This window comes from Mycteria americana, chromosome 9 (assembly GCF_035582795.1).
Source record: "Mycteria americana isolate JAX WOST 10 ecotype Jacksonville Zoo and Gardens chromosome 9, USCA_MyAme_1.0, whole genome shotgun sequence".
NCBI classification, from domain to species: Eukaryota; Metazoa; Chordata; class Aves; order Ciconiiformes; family Ciconiidae; genus Mycteria; species Mycteria americana.
In genome coordinates, this window is record NC_134373.1 from 21,819,478 (window position 1) to 21,834,678 (window position 15,201).

General features: G+C 46.6%; 2 protein-coding genes across 3 annotated transcripts in view; both read right to left on the reverse strand.

Moving 5' to 3' along the window:
- Window positions 1-15,201, reverse strand: part of SSB (small RNA binding exonuclease protection factor La) — a 35,022-nt gene that overhangs the window by 8,613 nt on the left and 11,208 nt on the right. The window contains exon 1 of one of the 2 annotated variants that reach the window (XM_075512618.1): window positions 2,106-2,248. The exons of the other annotated variant lie outside the window; for it this stretch is intronic. The gene's annotated coding sequence lies outside the window, so the exon portion shown is untranslated. Of the gene's footprint in view, window positions 1-2,105; window positions 2,249-15,201 lie in introns of those variants that run through there. 2 annotated transcript variants of the gene reach the window in all.
- KLHL23 (kelch like family member 23) lies at window positions 2,735-11,565 on the reverse strand. Its single transcript, XM_075512611.1, has 3 exons — window positions 9,616-11,565; window positions 7,963-8,115; window positions 2,735-6,491 (listed from the first exon to the last, which is right to left on the reverse strand). Exons 1-3 carry the CDS (start codon window positions 10,826-10,828, stop codon window positions 6,181-6,183), a joined length of 1,677 nt encoding a protein of 558 aa, XP_075368726.1. The 5' UTR covers window positions 10,829-11,565; the 3' UTR covers window positions 2,735-6,180.

Genomic DNA, 15,201 nt, shown 5'->3' on the forward strand with positions numbered 1-15,201 from the left:
TGCCAAAAACCACACCAGTCTGAAATATGCAGGACAGCCTTCTTTTTCACTGCTGGATACCCAAGAAGCCATCAAGAAATGCCAAGATAATAGTGCTGTAAAGCATAATGGAAGAGCATACGCTTTTGTCTTCACCTAGCTTCTGCCTTCAGCCTTGTTATATCCTTGAATACCCTGTCTTTCTTGCACTTCCCCAGTTCTCACAGTGCACCACTCTCCCAGTCTGCCTCACCTCGGGTACCAAAATACCCAGAACCAGCAACTCGCTTTCCAGATAATAAGGCTCAGCTCCACTGCTAAGAAGAGATGAAAAACAAAGTCTGTTTCCTTAGCAATATTTTCAAGGTAAAAACCAAATCGTACAGGAGTGTAAACCACCACAAGACCTGGGACAAGTCCTTCAAATGCAAGTCTTATACCTGGAAAAGTTTTTCTAAAAGCACCTGTTCAGCTGCAAGTAACAACAAACTGAAGGCAAGACTAGGAAAGACTCAAGCTTGCCATACGTGGAATTCAGTTCAGACACTGATCAAGCTCTAACCTATTTAAAATAAAAGCAGAAGCAGCATTCTAATTGAAGAGAAATTCTAGTCTTGCTGCACATGCTCACTTCAGACCCTTTAGCTCAGTCATTTGGCAAAAGCTAGTCTTCTGGATCCAACTTCCAGATCAATAGTTTTCAGCTGCTGTGCAGCAATGAAGAGTGATAAAAAGCTAGCTCCATTGAAGAACAACCACAGTCTGAACAGCATGCAAAATCCTACAAAAGATTTTATTTTAAGTGCTTTCTTAGTAGACCACACTGAGTTGTTCGGTCTGTGTGCCAACAGTCTGTATCTACTACTTGAAATGAAAACAAGTTAAAATAATGCAAGTAGGCATGAGATTTAAATTACAAATGGAAAATGACAGTCAAGCTCTAACTAGAACAATTTGATCCCAGCTATATTAGCTAGATCATCCCAAAAGAACTCCCAAGTGGATTTTCATCTTATCAGTCAGATAAGATTTAAGGTCTGGACAAAGCTTAGTTGCACGCCAACTGTTTTTACCATTACTGTAATAGAGAGAGTGAAAGGCTTTATTAAAACAAAACAAAACACGGTTTCCCCAATAAAGCAACATGGAACTGTTGTTCATGCAGTGCATTGTTCAGGAACCCGTGTGTAAGAGGCCTGAGCCTTCTGACCAGATTCTTATATCAAAACACAGCTTTTTATTTAAGGTGAGGATTAACTGCCACCACTCATTATGACAGACGTTATTTGCACACGTGGTTTTTGAGCAGAATGAGTGCAATATAAGAAGGAATTTCTTACAAGTATTTAACCGATGGCAATGTCGGCTCCTGAGCCCTACGTCTATGCTAGGAGACCATCGGTTTGTTCTAAGGCACTTTTATACTACTATAGGGACAACATTCCCCTCTTGAGGCGACCCCAAGCCCCCCGGCCAAGGTTCCCGCCCAGCGGCCACCTCGGCCTGGCCGCAGCGTGAACGCTGCCCTCAGCCCGCCCGGCCGGCGCGGCGCTCGGGCTGCTCCCGCGGGGCCGCCCGCAGGCAGGGGCAGCCCGCGGCCCCTCGCCGGCAGCAAGGGCGGGAGCCGCGCCGGCGCCGTGCCCTCAGCGCTCCCTCACCCGCAGCGCTGGGCGCGCAGGACGCACCGCGCAGCGCTGAAAGGCCAGCGGTGGATCGCACGCGTCCCCACACCGCATGAGGCGCTTCCGCCCCATGAGGCGAAAACCACCGCAGCGTCGACTGCCCAGCACCGCTGCGGGCGAAGGAGCGGCGGCAGCTCACCCTGCCTCCGCTCCGCCGGGCACAGCTGGGCCCCGCACCGCGCTTCTGCCCGAGCCTGGGGAAGAGGGGCAGCACGTCCTCCCCCGCTCCGGCCCGCCGGCGGGGAGCACCGCCAGCAACCATGCCCGAAGGCCCGGCCGCCGCTCCCCGCTGGGCCCCGCCACCGGCCCCGGAGCCCGCCCTGCCCCGGCGCGGCCCGCCGCCCCTCAGAGGGGCCCGGCTGACAGAGCGCAGCGCGCCCGAGCAGCGCCGCCCCCCAGGTGCGGCCGCGCGGCGCGGGGGCGAGAGGCCGCCCGAGCACAAACCTGCCGCAGCTCCGCACCGGCCGCACGCGGCCCCGCTCCGCCGCTTTAAAGGCCGCAGTCGGCGCCGCGCGGCCCAGCAGCCTCCGCGGCTGCCGCCCGCCCGCCCCTCACGTGGGCGCTGCTTCCGGGGCGGGAGCGCAGCGGCCCGGCCCGGCCCAGCCCGGCCGCGGCTGCCCAGGGCACGGCCCCCTCTGTGTGTCCGAGGCGGCGACCCTGCAGCCGGGCGGGAAGGAGCGGGCGGTGATGAGGTCAGGCCCCAGCTGGGAGCCCTCTGCTTCCAGCCCTCGAGCCCACGGACGCTCCGCCTCAAGCAGCCCTTCCCGCGCCCCTCCTCCGCCGGCGCCCGCAGCCCCGCGACCGCTCCTCGGCGCGGCCAGAGGAGTCCCTGCGCCCGGCACGATTTGGGAAAGATACTTAAGATACAGACAACGGGAAGCGGGGAAAGGCGTTCGTGTTTATTCTCCGCATCAGGGAATGCGCAGGCGGCAGTGGGGAGGGCTGGCGTGGTGATGTGCCTCACACGCACGGACAGCCCACGGCGGCTGCCACGGACACCCCTGCGGGTGTGCAAGGGTTTTGTTCACGTGATTTTGCACAGTTAACAGAAAATGGAACTTAAAAGCTTGTATTTGTACACTGATGCTGTATTTACATTTATTAAATACTACAAAGATTCACTTAAGTACTACAGATGTGTTGTAGACATCTATAGCGCTACAAACATGAGGATCACACGAACAAAAATTTTCATAAATACTACTGACTTAACAATTGATTCGAATTCTGCATTAGTTCATTTTCTAGTTTACAAGAGAAACAGCAAAACAGTGTTTACCATAATACAGGTCTGATACCACAATAATTTAGTGTTCACATTCAACTGTTACTCTTAAAAACGTATCACAGATGGCTGAAGATGCCCTGCTCTGAGCTTTCCACCCCCCGTAGGAGGCACAAGTTACTGACCAGGAGCCAGAATCGCTGCTCCTCTCACTGAATTCATGTTACTGCCTGTGCTCAAAACCCGATTGCTACACGCTGTCTTGGGATGTGCTACGGACATGAGCTAATTTAAAAGGCCATTGTAGGTTATCGCAAAGAATAGCACCAGTTAAAATTTAACAGCGAGTTTGAACTTTTACAATCCATTTATTCTAATGTGTTCAAAAATCTCTAAAAAATTAGGACCTATCTGAAGCCCTAGGCAGAAGTCTCAATGACTTTTGTTTATGCCAGATCAGCACATACTCTCCTAGCATGACAGAACTAAAGGCTTTTTTTCGCTTCACAGTTATGCTGAAGCCGAGGAGCAGCATTAATCGCTTGCCCAGAGGGAGAAAGTGGATTCTGGCTTCCAGTGCCTGTGTTCCGACCCCGGAACAGCACTGTCTTTCACCAATGTCAAGAACCTAGTTTAGAAGCAGCAGACAGGTGGATGCTGGGAGGTTTTGTTAGTCCATGCCTTGTTCTTACATCCTTCCACCAACTTACGACTGTCGGTGACAGGATATGGGCTGGAATTAGGGCCAGCCACAAGCAGCTGTTCTTATGCTCGTTTTTCGGCAAACGTGAAGCTTCACGGGTACATATTTTGCACTGAAAAATTACATGCACACGTTGAGTTCACTGCAGTTTCGTTCAATACAAAGATCACCTTCATGCTCTTGCGATGTTGTCCTCTAAACCTCCACCTGCCTTTGAACAATTCTCAGCTCTGGAGATTTCCAGGAGAAACAAATTCACTTCATTTCTTTTGCTCACCTGCCCAGCCCACGCATTTCAAATAGCGTCAGAGCTCCATTCCCCACACCTCTTTACAGTTCAGAGTCTTTAAACAAATTACACTGGATCCTTAAATAGCTCTTAGTGGGATGGCTAACAAAGCAAAGCGCTGAACCCACGCACACATGAGCTTCTGACATAGTAAGGCAACACACAAAGACATCAAAACAAGAACTACATATACACCACAGAACTTCACATCAAAGCTCAGAGTTGAGTGCCGCCTGCTACCAGCAGTCAAATGCAAGTAACAAATAGTACAGAAATGTGAAAGAACAAAAAAATGTTGAAAATGCTTATGATCAAGAAAAAGAAATATTATAAACTCAGGGCTTACCTGCTTGGAAAGCTGCTTCCATCACATCTGATAAATCCAATAAAACCAAAATTTCCATTTTGGTGACAGTGCTGGTGTAGGAAGTTCCCACCACACCCTACAGCAGCCCTGTGTTGTCCCTGCCTCTCATGCCAACGTCTAACAGCTGTTTCTGCTGTCATTTTATAAGCTGGATTGGGGAACTAAAAGAGCCTCTCTGCTCCCCAAGGCATTTCTTTATTTGGATCACCGCTATCAGACCACACAGCCCCACAGCAGCTGATGCAGGACTGGGTGAGGGGCAGCAAAGACAGCAAGGAGCAGGAATGCTCCTCTCAGCCACCTCCTCAGCACTGCGAAGGCTTTGCCATCTTCTACTTTCCATACAACTCACGTCCCTCCTTTCAGTCTCTCTCTCTCCCCTCTATCCTGTTCCTAATTTTCATAAAACCTGAAAAAAAAAATGTGTATTTTTAAGGCCTATACCTCCCTGTAGAACATGGCTGAACCCAGACAAGTGAGTCCAGCGTTAGAAGGGAACTGACACACGCACAGAAAGACAACACGGTTGCACCTTGCTCCCTCAGGGAACCAGGCTAATAAAAAGCCCCGCATTACAGTATCTATACAAGCTATGAAGTGAAAACAAATCCTAAGTCACTCCAATAATGACTCAGTCAAATGCACTTCTATTACTACCTACATGGCAGGATGCAAAACAAGGACTGGTGAGAAGGCTGGGGATGGCAGGGTCAAAGCACTAGCTATTTAAATACAGATTCTGCTTTCTGTCGGCGCTGGCACTGCCATGCTGCGCTGGGAGCCTGCCGCAGCAGTCTGCCAGTGAAGAGGTGACAAAATGATGACCTTCCTGCCCATCTCAAGTTGCTTTCTAGACAGAATTTGAAGATCTCATATTACATTTTGAGAGAAATAATCAATAAATCCAGTGGACCACTTAGCATTCCATTTCTCCATACATAACACATTTTGACAAGTTTCTTCAGTTGTCACCTTTGCTCAAGTCACAGTTTAGCACTCTAAAAAGACCAAATGGTATTAAACAAAATAGAGAAGTTTGTATCTCGGGGCGATGTTAGCAACTTTCCAGTCTGTCTCATTTCCTCCTTCTGTTCCACAAAGACACACATCTTAAATTTGATTTAAAAAAAATAGTTATCATGGTAAGGCTTTTCCCTGAAAAAAAAAAAATCACCAATACCTGTGCATCAGCCAAAGAGCCCATTGCAAAGCCATGCAGAGTCTTTTTTTATTTCTCAAGGGCCCTGCCAGTGTGAGAATGGCAAAGTGAGCCCTTTTCTCAAACTGCTTCATACTGCAGAGCCCTGTTCTCCTTCTGGAAAACTAGTGCACACTTTTGGCTTGTGCTCTGGGGCTCCTGCATGACATTTCTTCCCTCATTCCCAGCCTGTGCTCTTCTCCGCTCTGGCATTTGAAGGTAGAATTAGAGGCATCCTATAACTGCCCATGATTTCTGGATGTGATAACCTAGTTATCGAAGTGATATTGCTCTGTATGTACCACACGCTTAGCTTGTGGCAATGAACCATTTCTACAGCTACTTTTGGAGTATCAAAGAGTTAGTCTTAAGCCCAGAAGTCCATAGAAATGCAGAGTATTTTGTTTGGCTTTACTCACCTTAGCACCAGATTATAGTTCCACCCAGTGATTAATGAAAACAAATCTGTTTTTCACAGTAGTTCCTATATAGCTGCACAAAATATTGTAAGAGTCATCTGAAAATTTTCATGACAAAGAATGATTGGACTGAAAAATGTATGGAAATCTTGTTACCACATTTATATTTCTGAATTGTTTAAAATAAAGACAAATTATACCTAGCTTTTAATGATGTGCACAAGAGATTGCATTAGACATGTCATTCATGAGGTAATCAGTGCTATTATGAATACTGCATCTGCTGTTTTCTGTAGCAGCAATACAAAAATTAAATGTTTACACGTTATACACACAGACACAGCCATGTGACCGCATAGCGCTGGGAAGATTACCCACTGCTTCCCATGTATTCAGTTCAGGGTTGTATTTCTCAATACTCTGCAAATACGTTCCTTTGGAATAGGAATATCCTCCTGTTACATAGATGCATCCGTTCATAACCACCGCACCACACTCCATCCTTCTCTCCATCATGTGAGCCATCTGCTTCCACTCGTTTTGCTCTGGATCATAGCAGTCCGTGATCGTGGTCTGTCCACCCACAAAATAGATCTTGTTTTGTAATGTAATTGAACACAATCCATATTCTTCAGGAAGAAAGGAATACAGTTCAACTCAGCATGATAATGTTAACTTAAACTGCAGCTACATGACAAATATTGGGCACCGCTGAAGGCGGCTGGGTTTCTTCACTGAGCTTAGGAGACACCTCAGGCTTTTCTGCTACACTTGGTAAAAGCAAGCTCAAGGCGTTACAGAAGATACAGACATGAGCATCAGTACTTAGTGAGAATTGCTTTAAAAAGCAATTTACTGTTACCTGTACTGTTACCAAATGTAGAACATAGAGAAAACCCTTTTAAAATTCATATACATTATTTTTGCCAAATGCCTATGAATAGATAGATTTGGGCAGGAGTGTTGATCTGCTTAGGGTAGGAAGGCTCTACAGAGGGACCTGGACAGGCTGGATCGATGGGCCGAGGTCAATTGTATGAGGTTCAACAAGACCAAGTGCCAGGTCCTGCACTTGGGTCACAACCACCCCATGCAACACTACAGGCTTGGGGAAGAGTGGCTGGAAAGCTGCCCAGTGGAAAAGGACCTGGGGGTGTTGGTCAACAGCCAGCTGAATATGAGCCAGCGGTGTGCCCAGGTGGCCAAGGCGGCCAACAGCATCCTGGCTTGTATCAGGAATAGTGTGGCCAGCAGGACTAGGGCAGTGATTGTCTCCTGTACTCGGCACTGGTGAGGCCGCACCTCGAATACTGTGTTCAGTTTTGGGCCCCTCACTACAAGAGAGACATCGAGGTGCTGGAGCGTGTCCAGAGAAGGGCAACGAAGCTGGTGAAGGGCCTAGAGCACAAGTCTTATAAGGAGCGGCTGAGGGAGCTGGGATTGTTTAGTCTGGAGAAACAGAGGCTCAGGGGAGACCTTATCGCTCTCTACAACTACCTGAAAGGAGGCTGTAGCAGAGGTGGGGGTCGGTCTCTTCTCCCAAGTAAAAAGCGATAAAGCAAGAGGACACAGCCTCAAGCTGCATCAGGGGAGGTTTAGACTGGATATTAGGAAAAATTTCTTCACGGAAAGGGTTGTCAAGCATTGGAACAGGCTGCCCAGGGAAGTGGCTGAGTTGCCATCCCTGGGGGTATTTAAAAGGTGTGTAGATGAGGTGCTTAGGGACAGGGTTTAGTGGTGGTCTCGGTAGTGTTAGGTTTACAGTTGGACTTGATGATCTTAAAGGTCTTTTCCAACCTAAACGATTCTTCGATTCCATGATTTTATAGAAAGTTAGTTTACTATATTATTGAATAGAATGCAGCCATTCCTTAGTTCACTGTTTATATAGTGATTTCTACAGAACAAATGCTTGAAGAGGGTCTTCCCTTCCCCTCTCAGAGTCTGGAAATGGGAGATGATCCCACTCTATCCCTTGCTGCCCTAAAGACATTGCTCCTTTTATTAGGAACATGCCAGAAACTCCTAAGTGAGCTTAAAGACTCCCAGATAAAAGTAATCAAATCAAGCTCTATGCTCGTTACAGAAATTATTGTTTACCTGGATGCGGACTTGTGGTGACTATACTCCACTCATTGCTTCCTGAATGGTATCTCTGGATTTTATCGTAGGTGCAGCTTCCCCTGTACCCATAGTGACCTCCGGTTACGTAGATGACTTCATGCAGGACACAGGCAGTGGCATTTCCAACACCTGCACACAGTGTGAAAGTCACAACACATCTTCAGACTGCACACGATAACCACGGTCACTTCCATCCATAATCCCATTTCAAATAACTTGTTAATTAATACTTTAGGATGAAGTTATGCTTGCAAGTATTTAACTGAGTGTGAAATTAAACAAACTTGTCAAGACACCTTATTTTATCAGCATAAGGCAAGAGCAATTAAATAAAACTGCAGTAACTGATACATGTTGCATGTAATACAGCCACACAGTATTTCACAGAATTTTAATGCAGTAATTAAAGACACATTGTCACATTGGTTTTGGAATAGGGAATTACTTTCAATATTTCACTAAGTTAAAGAGGTGTCTAAAAGTCACTCATATGGCAAGGACAAAGACAACGGGAGTTGAGATCATTCAGTGTCTCAGGGTATCTTTTCTGATACTTTTAGTCTTTCTCATGGTATTATTAATTATGCTATTATATAAACAAGGACACAAATAGAATGGAGCCATGTTAACTCTGTCTCTAGGAGAACAAAACAAAACAAAACAAGGGATCTGGCAAGATAAAATGGACCAAAATTAGGAAATTAGCGTGGTTTTTTAAGCATCTAAGAAGTTACACACAGAAAATAGGACAAAACAACTGCACAGAATCTATAACTGCTCACAGTATTAGCATGGCATTTCTATTTTTAAAGGAAATAAAAAGGGAATAATAGCAATGTTTGTGAAAAATATATGAACAATGAAGAAAGTTGTAGGAGCATGGTAAGTGTTTTTTCCTGTTACAGATACCTCCAAAACCACTCATGTATGTAGAAAAATACTATGTTGCATCAACTTACAGTAAAATTGTATAATTAATTGTAAATAATTGCATTAATTTATAAAAATGTATAATTGTTTATAAATTTTATGACAAAATAATACCCCTTAGTTAGGCTGTGATCCAAATTCATACCTTTTTAATAGATCACTATTTTGGCTGCTAGAAACAGGTATTAGTGCTTTTCATTATCCTCACACTAAGGATCCTGAACAGATGATACACTGAAATATGAGGAAACTGCATGCAAGAAGTTTTAAATTAAGAAGACACCTTCATAAATGATTGCACAGAAAATCTTAGCAATCTGGTCTTATATTAAAATAATACAATCCCTTTATTGGAGCTTGGTCTTTGACCATCTGCTGAATGGACTCTAATCCCAGGTAGTTTTCTGATTTCTTTCTAATTTGAACAGAAATTTTACTCCTGAAAGAAGGCAAAATTAAACTGAGCCTACCACTTGCCTTTCAACCCCAGTGTTCTGTGGCACTGCCCAGCATGGCGTTTAGATGTTTGCAGTCGTTTGGCTAGTAAAGACCGGAACCAAACCCCACCAACATTAACAGGAGCTTGCCATGGACTTCACTAGAACTTGGATCAAACCTTAAACCTGTCCATGGCACTTAGAAGTGGCAAATGCAAAAGGATCGACATTTGAGGCAGACGCCATACAAAAGCTTACCTACCTTTGATCATGTTTGCAATAGGAAACCATTTCTTTTTTAAAGGATCATAGAACTCAGCTTCTTGCACCGGAGCTCCCTTTCGGTAACCGCCCAACGCGTAGATGCAGCCACTCAAGGAAACCGCACAGTGGTAATACCTTGCGTCAAGCATTGGGCAGCCTTCTGTCCATTCATCTCTCTCACTGTTATATATCCACATGGTGTCAAGGGCTTCAATGCTCTCTGTCTTATAACCTCCTGTCACATATATGTCTGGTCCCAAGCTAGTGACCCCATAGCTCTCTCTGGTGTGATCTGGCATCTCTGTTCCCTGGACCCATGCGTTGGTTAAAGGATCCCAAACATGCACTTCTGATAAAGGATGCCAATAATATCCTCCGATCACATACATGGCTGCTGTGGGTCTTCTGGAAAGACCTTTGGGATTGAGGTTCAGGGCACTGTATATGAGTGACCTTATCTTATTGTCATTAAGTCGGCATTTTTTTTGTAGGCTTAAAGCTGACCTCAAATACATGTTATCTAAGTCTACTTTGATGCAGCTCAGCAGTTCATAGACGTCTTCAATTCTTTCTTCCACGTTGTGTGCAACCCACTTAACGACAGCTTCAATGGCTGCCTCTTCTTTCCAAACGTTGAGATTCTCTCTGGAGAGAATATAAGAGAGCTTCTCCTTGCCGATGTCCAGAAACTCTTCCTGCTTCCACACTTCTTCAAACTGCCATAACAATATCCTCCTGGACTCTTTTTCTAGCTCCGAGCAATCATGATATTCGGCAAAGGAGTGCATTCCTATGCAGTTGTCAGTATCTAAGTGCCTCACCAGAAACTGCTCGCAGGCTTTCTTTACTGACACGAACTGGAGGAGGTCTGCAGCCTGGAGGAGGCTTTGGACATTTCTCTTTGTTATCTGGATCTGTGATGTGTATGCATAATTCACGAGGGCTTCCAGTACGGCATGGCTGAGCCCGGGAAGTCTGATCTGGTTTTTAGATTTCTCTTTCATATCGGCCGTGAACATGGCTTTAAAATAACTGCTGCACGCCGCTAAGGCGGCCCTGTGGCAGTGGAAGATGACCCCCGAGGCGCACTGCAGGGTGACGTCGGTGAACAGCCCGTCCAGGTAAAACGCCCGGAACGCCCGCAGGAAATCGCCGGGGTGAGAGCAGTCCTCGTAGAGGTACGCGTACTCCTCCTGCCCGGCCACTGCCATCGCCGTCACCCGCGCACAAAAGCGGGCAGCCGGGACGCGCCGAGCGGGTCCGCCGGCCGGGCTCCCCGCGGCTTTGTCCGCGCCGCGCCCGCGGACCGGAGAGCCGCTCCGCCAAGCTCCGCCGCCCTCCGGCTGCGGGCCCGCCCCGCGCCCGCGCAGCCTCCTCGGCGCGCTACTTACGCCCGGGCGGAGCGCGGCGGCGGCGAGGGGCGCTCCCAGGCCCGCGGCGGCCCCGTGACCGTCTTTGGAAGCGCCGCTGCCCGCGGGAGGCGGCGGGGTCGGAGCGGCAGCTCCTATTTTGGTGCCCCGGCCGCCTGCCCGCCCCCGCGGACCCCTCCGCGAGGTGAGCTGGCCCCGGCGCCCAGCTCGGCCCGCGCCCGCCCTGGGGAAACTCCGGCCTGAACCGCCGCTGCTGCCCGGGGGCTGCCCACCCGGGGGCAGGGGGTTAAGAGGCCGACTGCGATGATGACATAAGGCCCGGCCGTATTAGGGACAGAAGCAGATGCCTGGGGAGCGTCGCCAGCTTGGTGGCACTCGGCCACACAACAAAGCGACTTTGACTGCCACTAGCAGCGACCTGAAGCCGCCGCTGGCAGAGGCACCCCGCTCTCCCAGGCGCTGGGAGGAGCGATGCTGGGAAGGGCAGCAAGCTCCCGGGATTCCTCCATTACAGAAGGGCGAGATGCCAGAGGGGGCGGCCAGAGCTCTCCTCGAACACCTGAACCTGGCAGGGTGCTGAGGACAGATTTCCAAATTACTAATTTCCCATTAGGATGAAACATACAGGGCAGCAGGAAGTTAAGGACAGGTGATAAATGAAGCCAGAGCCTGGACAGGTAGCCTGGCTGACACTGTGTCAAATCCTTGGGCTACACTACAAAAGGAGGTGCCTAGTATGTTTAGGTTGGAGTTAGGAGGCTGACTGCTTTGTCATTTTTCAGTACCTGGTGTAGGCTCAGCCACGAACTATGCTGACAAACAGACTCCCAACTATAAGCAAATTATTCAGGACAATGGTTATATTGGCTTTTACCACTTCTGAAGATGCGGTTCACAATTTAAGAAGTCTTTTTCTTCTCTGCTAGCAAAACATTTTCTGCAATGGAGACCTTTAAAAGTATTTGAAGCACAGTGTCCTCTGGGTTTAAGCAGCTGTGCTCCCTCCTTCACCTGCAGCAGGGTTTGGATCCTTTGGATCCAGCAGCCAGGCTCCCCTTGCCCTGCCAGAGCTCTTCTGAACTGAAAGGACTGGCAGCAGTTTCTCCTACCAAAAGAAGGTGGACATTTGTTATTATTAGCTAAGTGCCAGCAATACCCAAAAGGAGCTCTCCTGCTCTACACAGATTCTTTAGCATGAACTAAAGAAGGAATCTGAACTGGAAAGCGTACATGGACATACCCCTCTACCATCCTTCCGCACATGCTAACCGTGCAACAGGACTCAAACTTGCCCTTGGCCTTTATATAGTAACACGAGACCTAAATAAGTCGATCCAAACAAAAAACAACAAACCCTTCTGTCCTGGTTTCAGCTGAGATAGAGTTAATTTTCTTTATAGTGGCTGGTATGGGGCTTTGTTTTGGATTTGTGCTGAAAACAGTGTTGATAATACAGATGTTTTAGTTGTTGCTGCACTAGTCAAGGCCTTTTCAGCTTCCCATGCTCTGCCACGTGCACAAGGAGCTGGGAGGGGACACAGCCAGGATAGTTGATCCAAACTGGCCAAAGGGCCATTCCATACCATATGATGCCATGCTCAGTATATAAAGCTGGGGAAGAAGAAGGAAGGTGGGGATGTTTGGAGTGATGGCGTTTGTCTTCCCAAGTAACAATTACATGTGATGGAGCCTGGAGATGGCTGAACACCTGCCTACCCATGGGAAGTAGTGAATTAATTCCTTGTTTTGCTTTGCTTGCGTGTGTGGCTTTTGCTTTACCTATTAAACTGTCTTTATCTCAGCCCACGAGTTTTCTCACTTTTACTCTTCCGATTCTCTCCCCCATCCCACCGGGGGGGGGAGTGAGCAAGTGGCTGTGTGGGGATTAGTTGCTGACTGGGGCTAAACCACGACACCTTCACACATCTTTGCCTTCAGTTTTGCAACCACTCTTGATGCATTGTTAGCCCAGGAAATTGGAGTTCTGTGGTGTAACCCAGGAATTAGCAGTAGACCTGTGTCTCTGACCCAGACCTGTCCCTCAGCTAGATTACTCACTCCCTTTCTTTTTCTGGAGCATTCCCTTGTACAGCCCTGAGTCTGTTTATACATCCCCATGCCAACAGCTTTGTTTTGCTGTGGTTTTACACTTTCCATTTCATCAGCTTCCTATGGACAAGCAGGAACTTCTCCCAGGTCTTGGCCATCCTACTAGCACATAATACCAAGACCAAGTACTCTTCATAGTAGCTGGTGTACAACAGCAGATCTGTTACCATATAGAAAATTTCCCGTACACACATACACCTTCCATTATGCGTTTCTTTTCATAACATCCCTACCAAAGTCATCTCCCTCCCAGAGAGCACGTTGACCTAAACCACCATCAAGACTGGAGGTCAGCAGCACCACATACTGAACATGCATCCCTTCAAGGAGCTTCTCCCTCTCTCTCTTTTGGCTGGGTTACTGGCTTAAACCAGCTTCACCCTTTGGAGATACTCATCTCCCCTCCCTTATACCCAAATGTGGAAAAATTTGGTAACTGTGGTGCTTCAGAAAAGTTATCTCTTTTATTAAGAGGAAAAAACCCACCGAGACCTCATATTAATAGCTTAATGGCCTACGTACTGGAATTGAAAAATTTCTTTTGTCTCCAACGTGCACTTTGTCTAGCAAATAGCATCAGCTCTACCCTCTACTTGAAGTGATTAGATCATAACTGCTAATATTTCAAGCAGTCTACTTTGCTTAATCTACTCTCAACTCCTGCTTCTGTACTTTTGTCAAAACAACAAACACCACCCCTTTTTGAGCATGAAGATGAATTTCTCATTCAATTTCTCACTCTCACAGCAAACTACAAGGTCCTTAAGGCTAAAAGTACAATAGTTAATGTAAGTGGAAGAAAAAGCTGAATAATTATTCATATACTAGTTTTTTGTTTGTTTTTAAATAAGCAGTAACTGAGATCTGTGGACAAACTGAAAGCAAGCTGTCTCACAACTAAGTTCTGAAAAGCACAGAAGAGACAAGCACAGAATCTAGAACGCTAAGCAGCACATCTAAAATGGAGGAGACACACAACTTAAAAAAAAGTAACCATACAAAACTGTACTATGCAACAGCCATTACCATTCCTTTGTATGACCTGTAAATCAGACAACTGAAACCTGTCACAACTCGAGACCCACCAGTTCTTCAGATGCTGCCTTCGTGCCCTTGCACAAGATAATAGGGTAAGATCTCTACTACAAATATCTCAGGCACCTCTCAAATATCCATCATTAAAGCAATGCTCCTGAGAACTCAAGTATATTATTCTGGACATCTTAGACAGACTGTTCAAAGCAACCTTCTACAATTTATTAAAATAGGTAAAAGGCTAAAAGCAGAACCATTTACAAGGAGGTAATCAAAAGAAATCTTAATTTATATACACCATCAGCCTGAAAACAGGCAAGACCACTCCTAAAAATCTTCAACTGAGAAAAAGAAGGTAGTGACAACATCAAATGTCATAAGAAAATGAGAACAATGCTGCACAGAAAACAGGAAGACAGCTACAGCAATTGCAGGCTGCTGAGCTACATCTCAGACATCTGCAACCAAAGTGCTGCAAAAGTTGGAGTTTCTCAGATATTAAGGCACTTAAGCTAAAACAGGCATCAGCTCAATAGCAGACTACATAATCATTTTGGACCTTTTGTGGGACTATAAGAAGGAAAACATTTGGCATGAAAATACATTATTTAACTTTATTAAGACTTATTTTTAATATCTCTATATGCATAGCCCAGCTCTGGGGGCTCATTTCACTGTGAGTGGTAAAGAGAAAGACTGCATGTTCACAAACAATTCCTTAAACTATTTAAAGACAGAACAATTCTGTTAAGAAGTTAAGATGGACATAGATGTTCCCTTCCAGCCTGTAAGAGAGGATTATACTATAAATATGGGTGAGAGTGAATAGGTAAAATCAGTGTAAACATGTATACATATGCACCATTCTGCAGGCCTGTGCATTGCAGCAGAAACCCAGCAAGAAAAAAGCACCTGGTTGACTCAGAGCTGTCAGCATGGAAGATCAAACCAGTGTTAGCTCTATATAGAGTGGCAGCAGCATACTGTCAGGGCGGTAGTCAGGAGAATGGGAGAGTGACTTTTCTTTAAACAGAACAGCAATGTCCTTACTGCTTTCCAGAAGAAAAGGG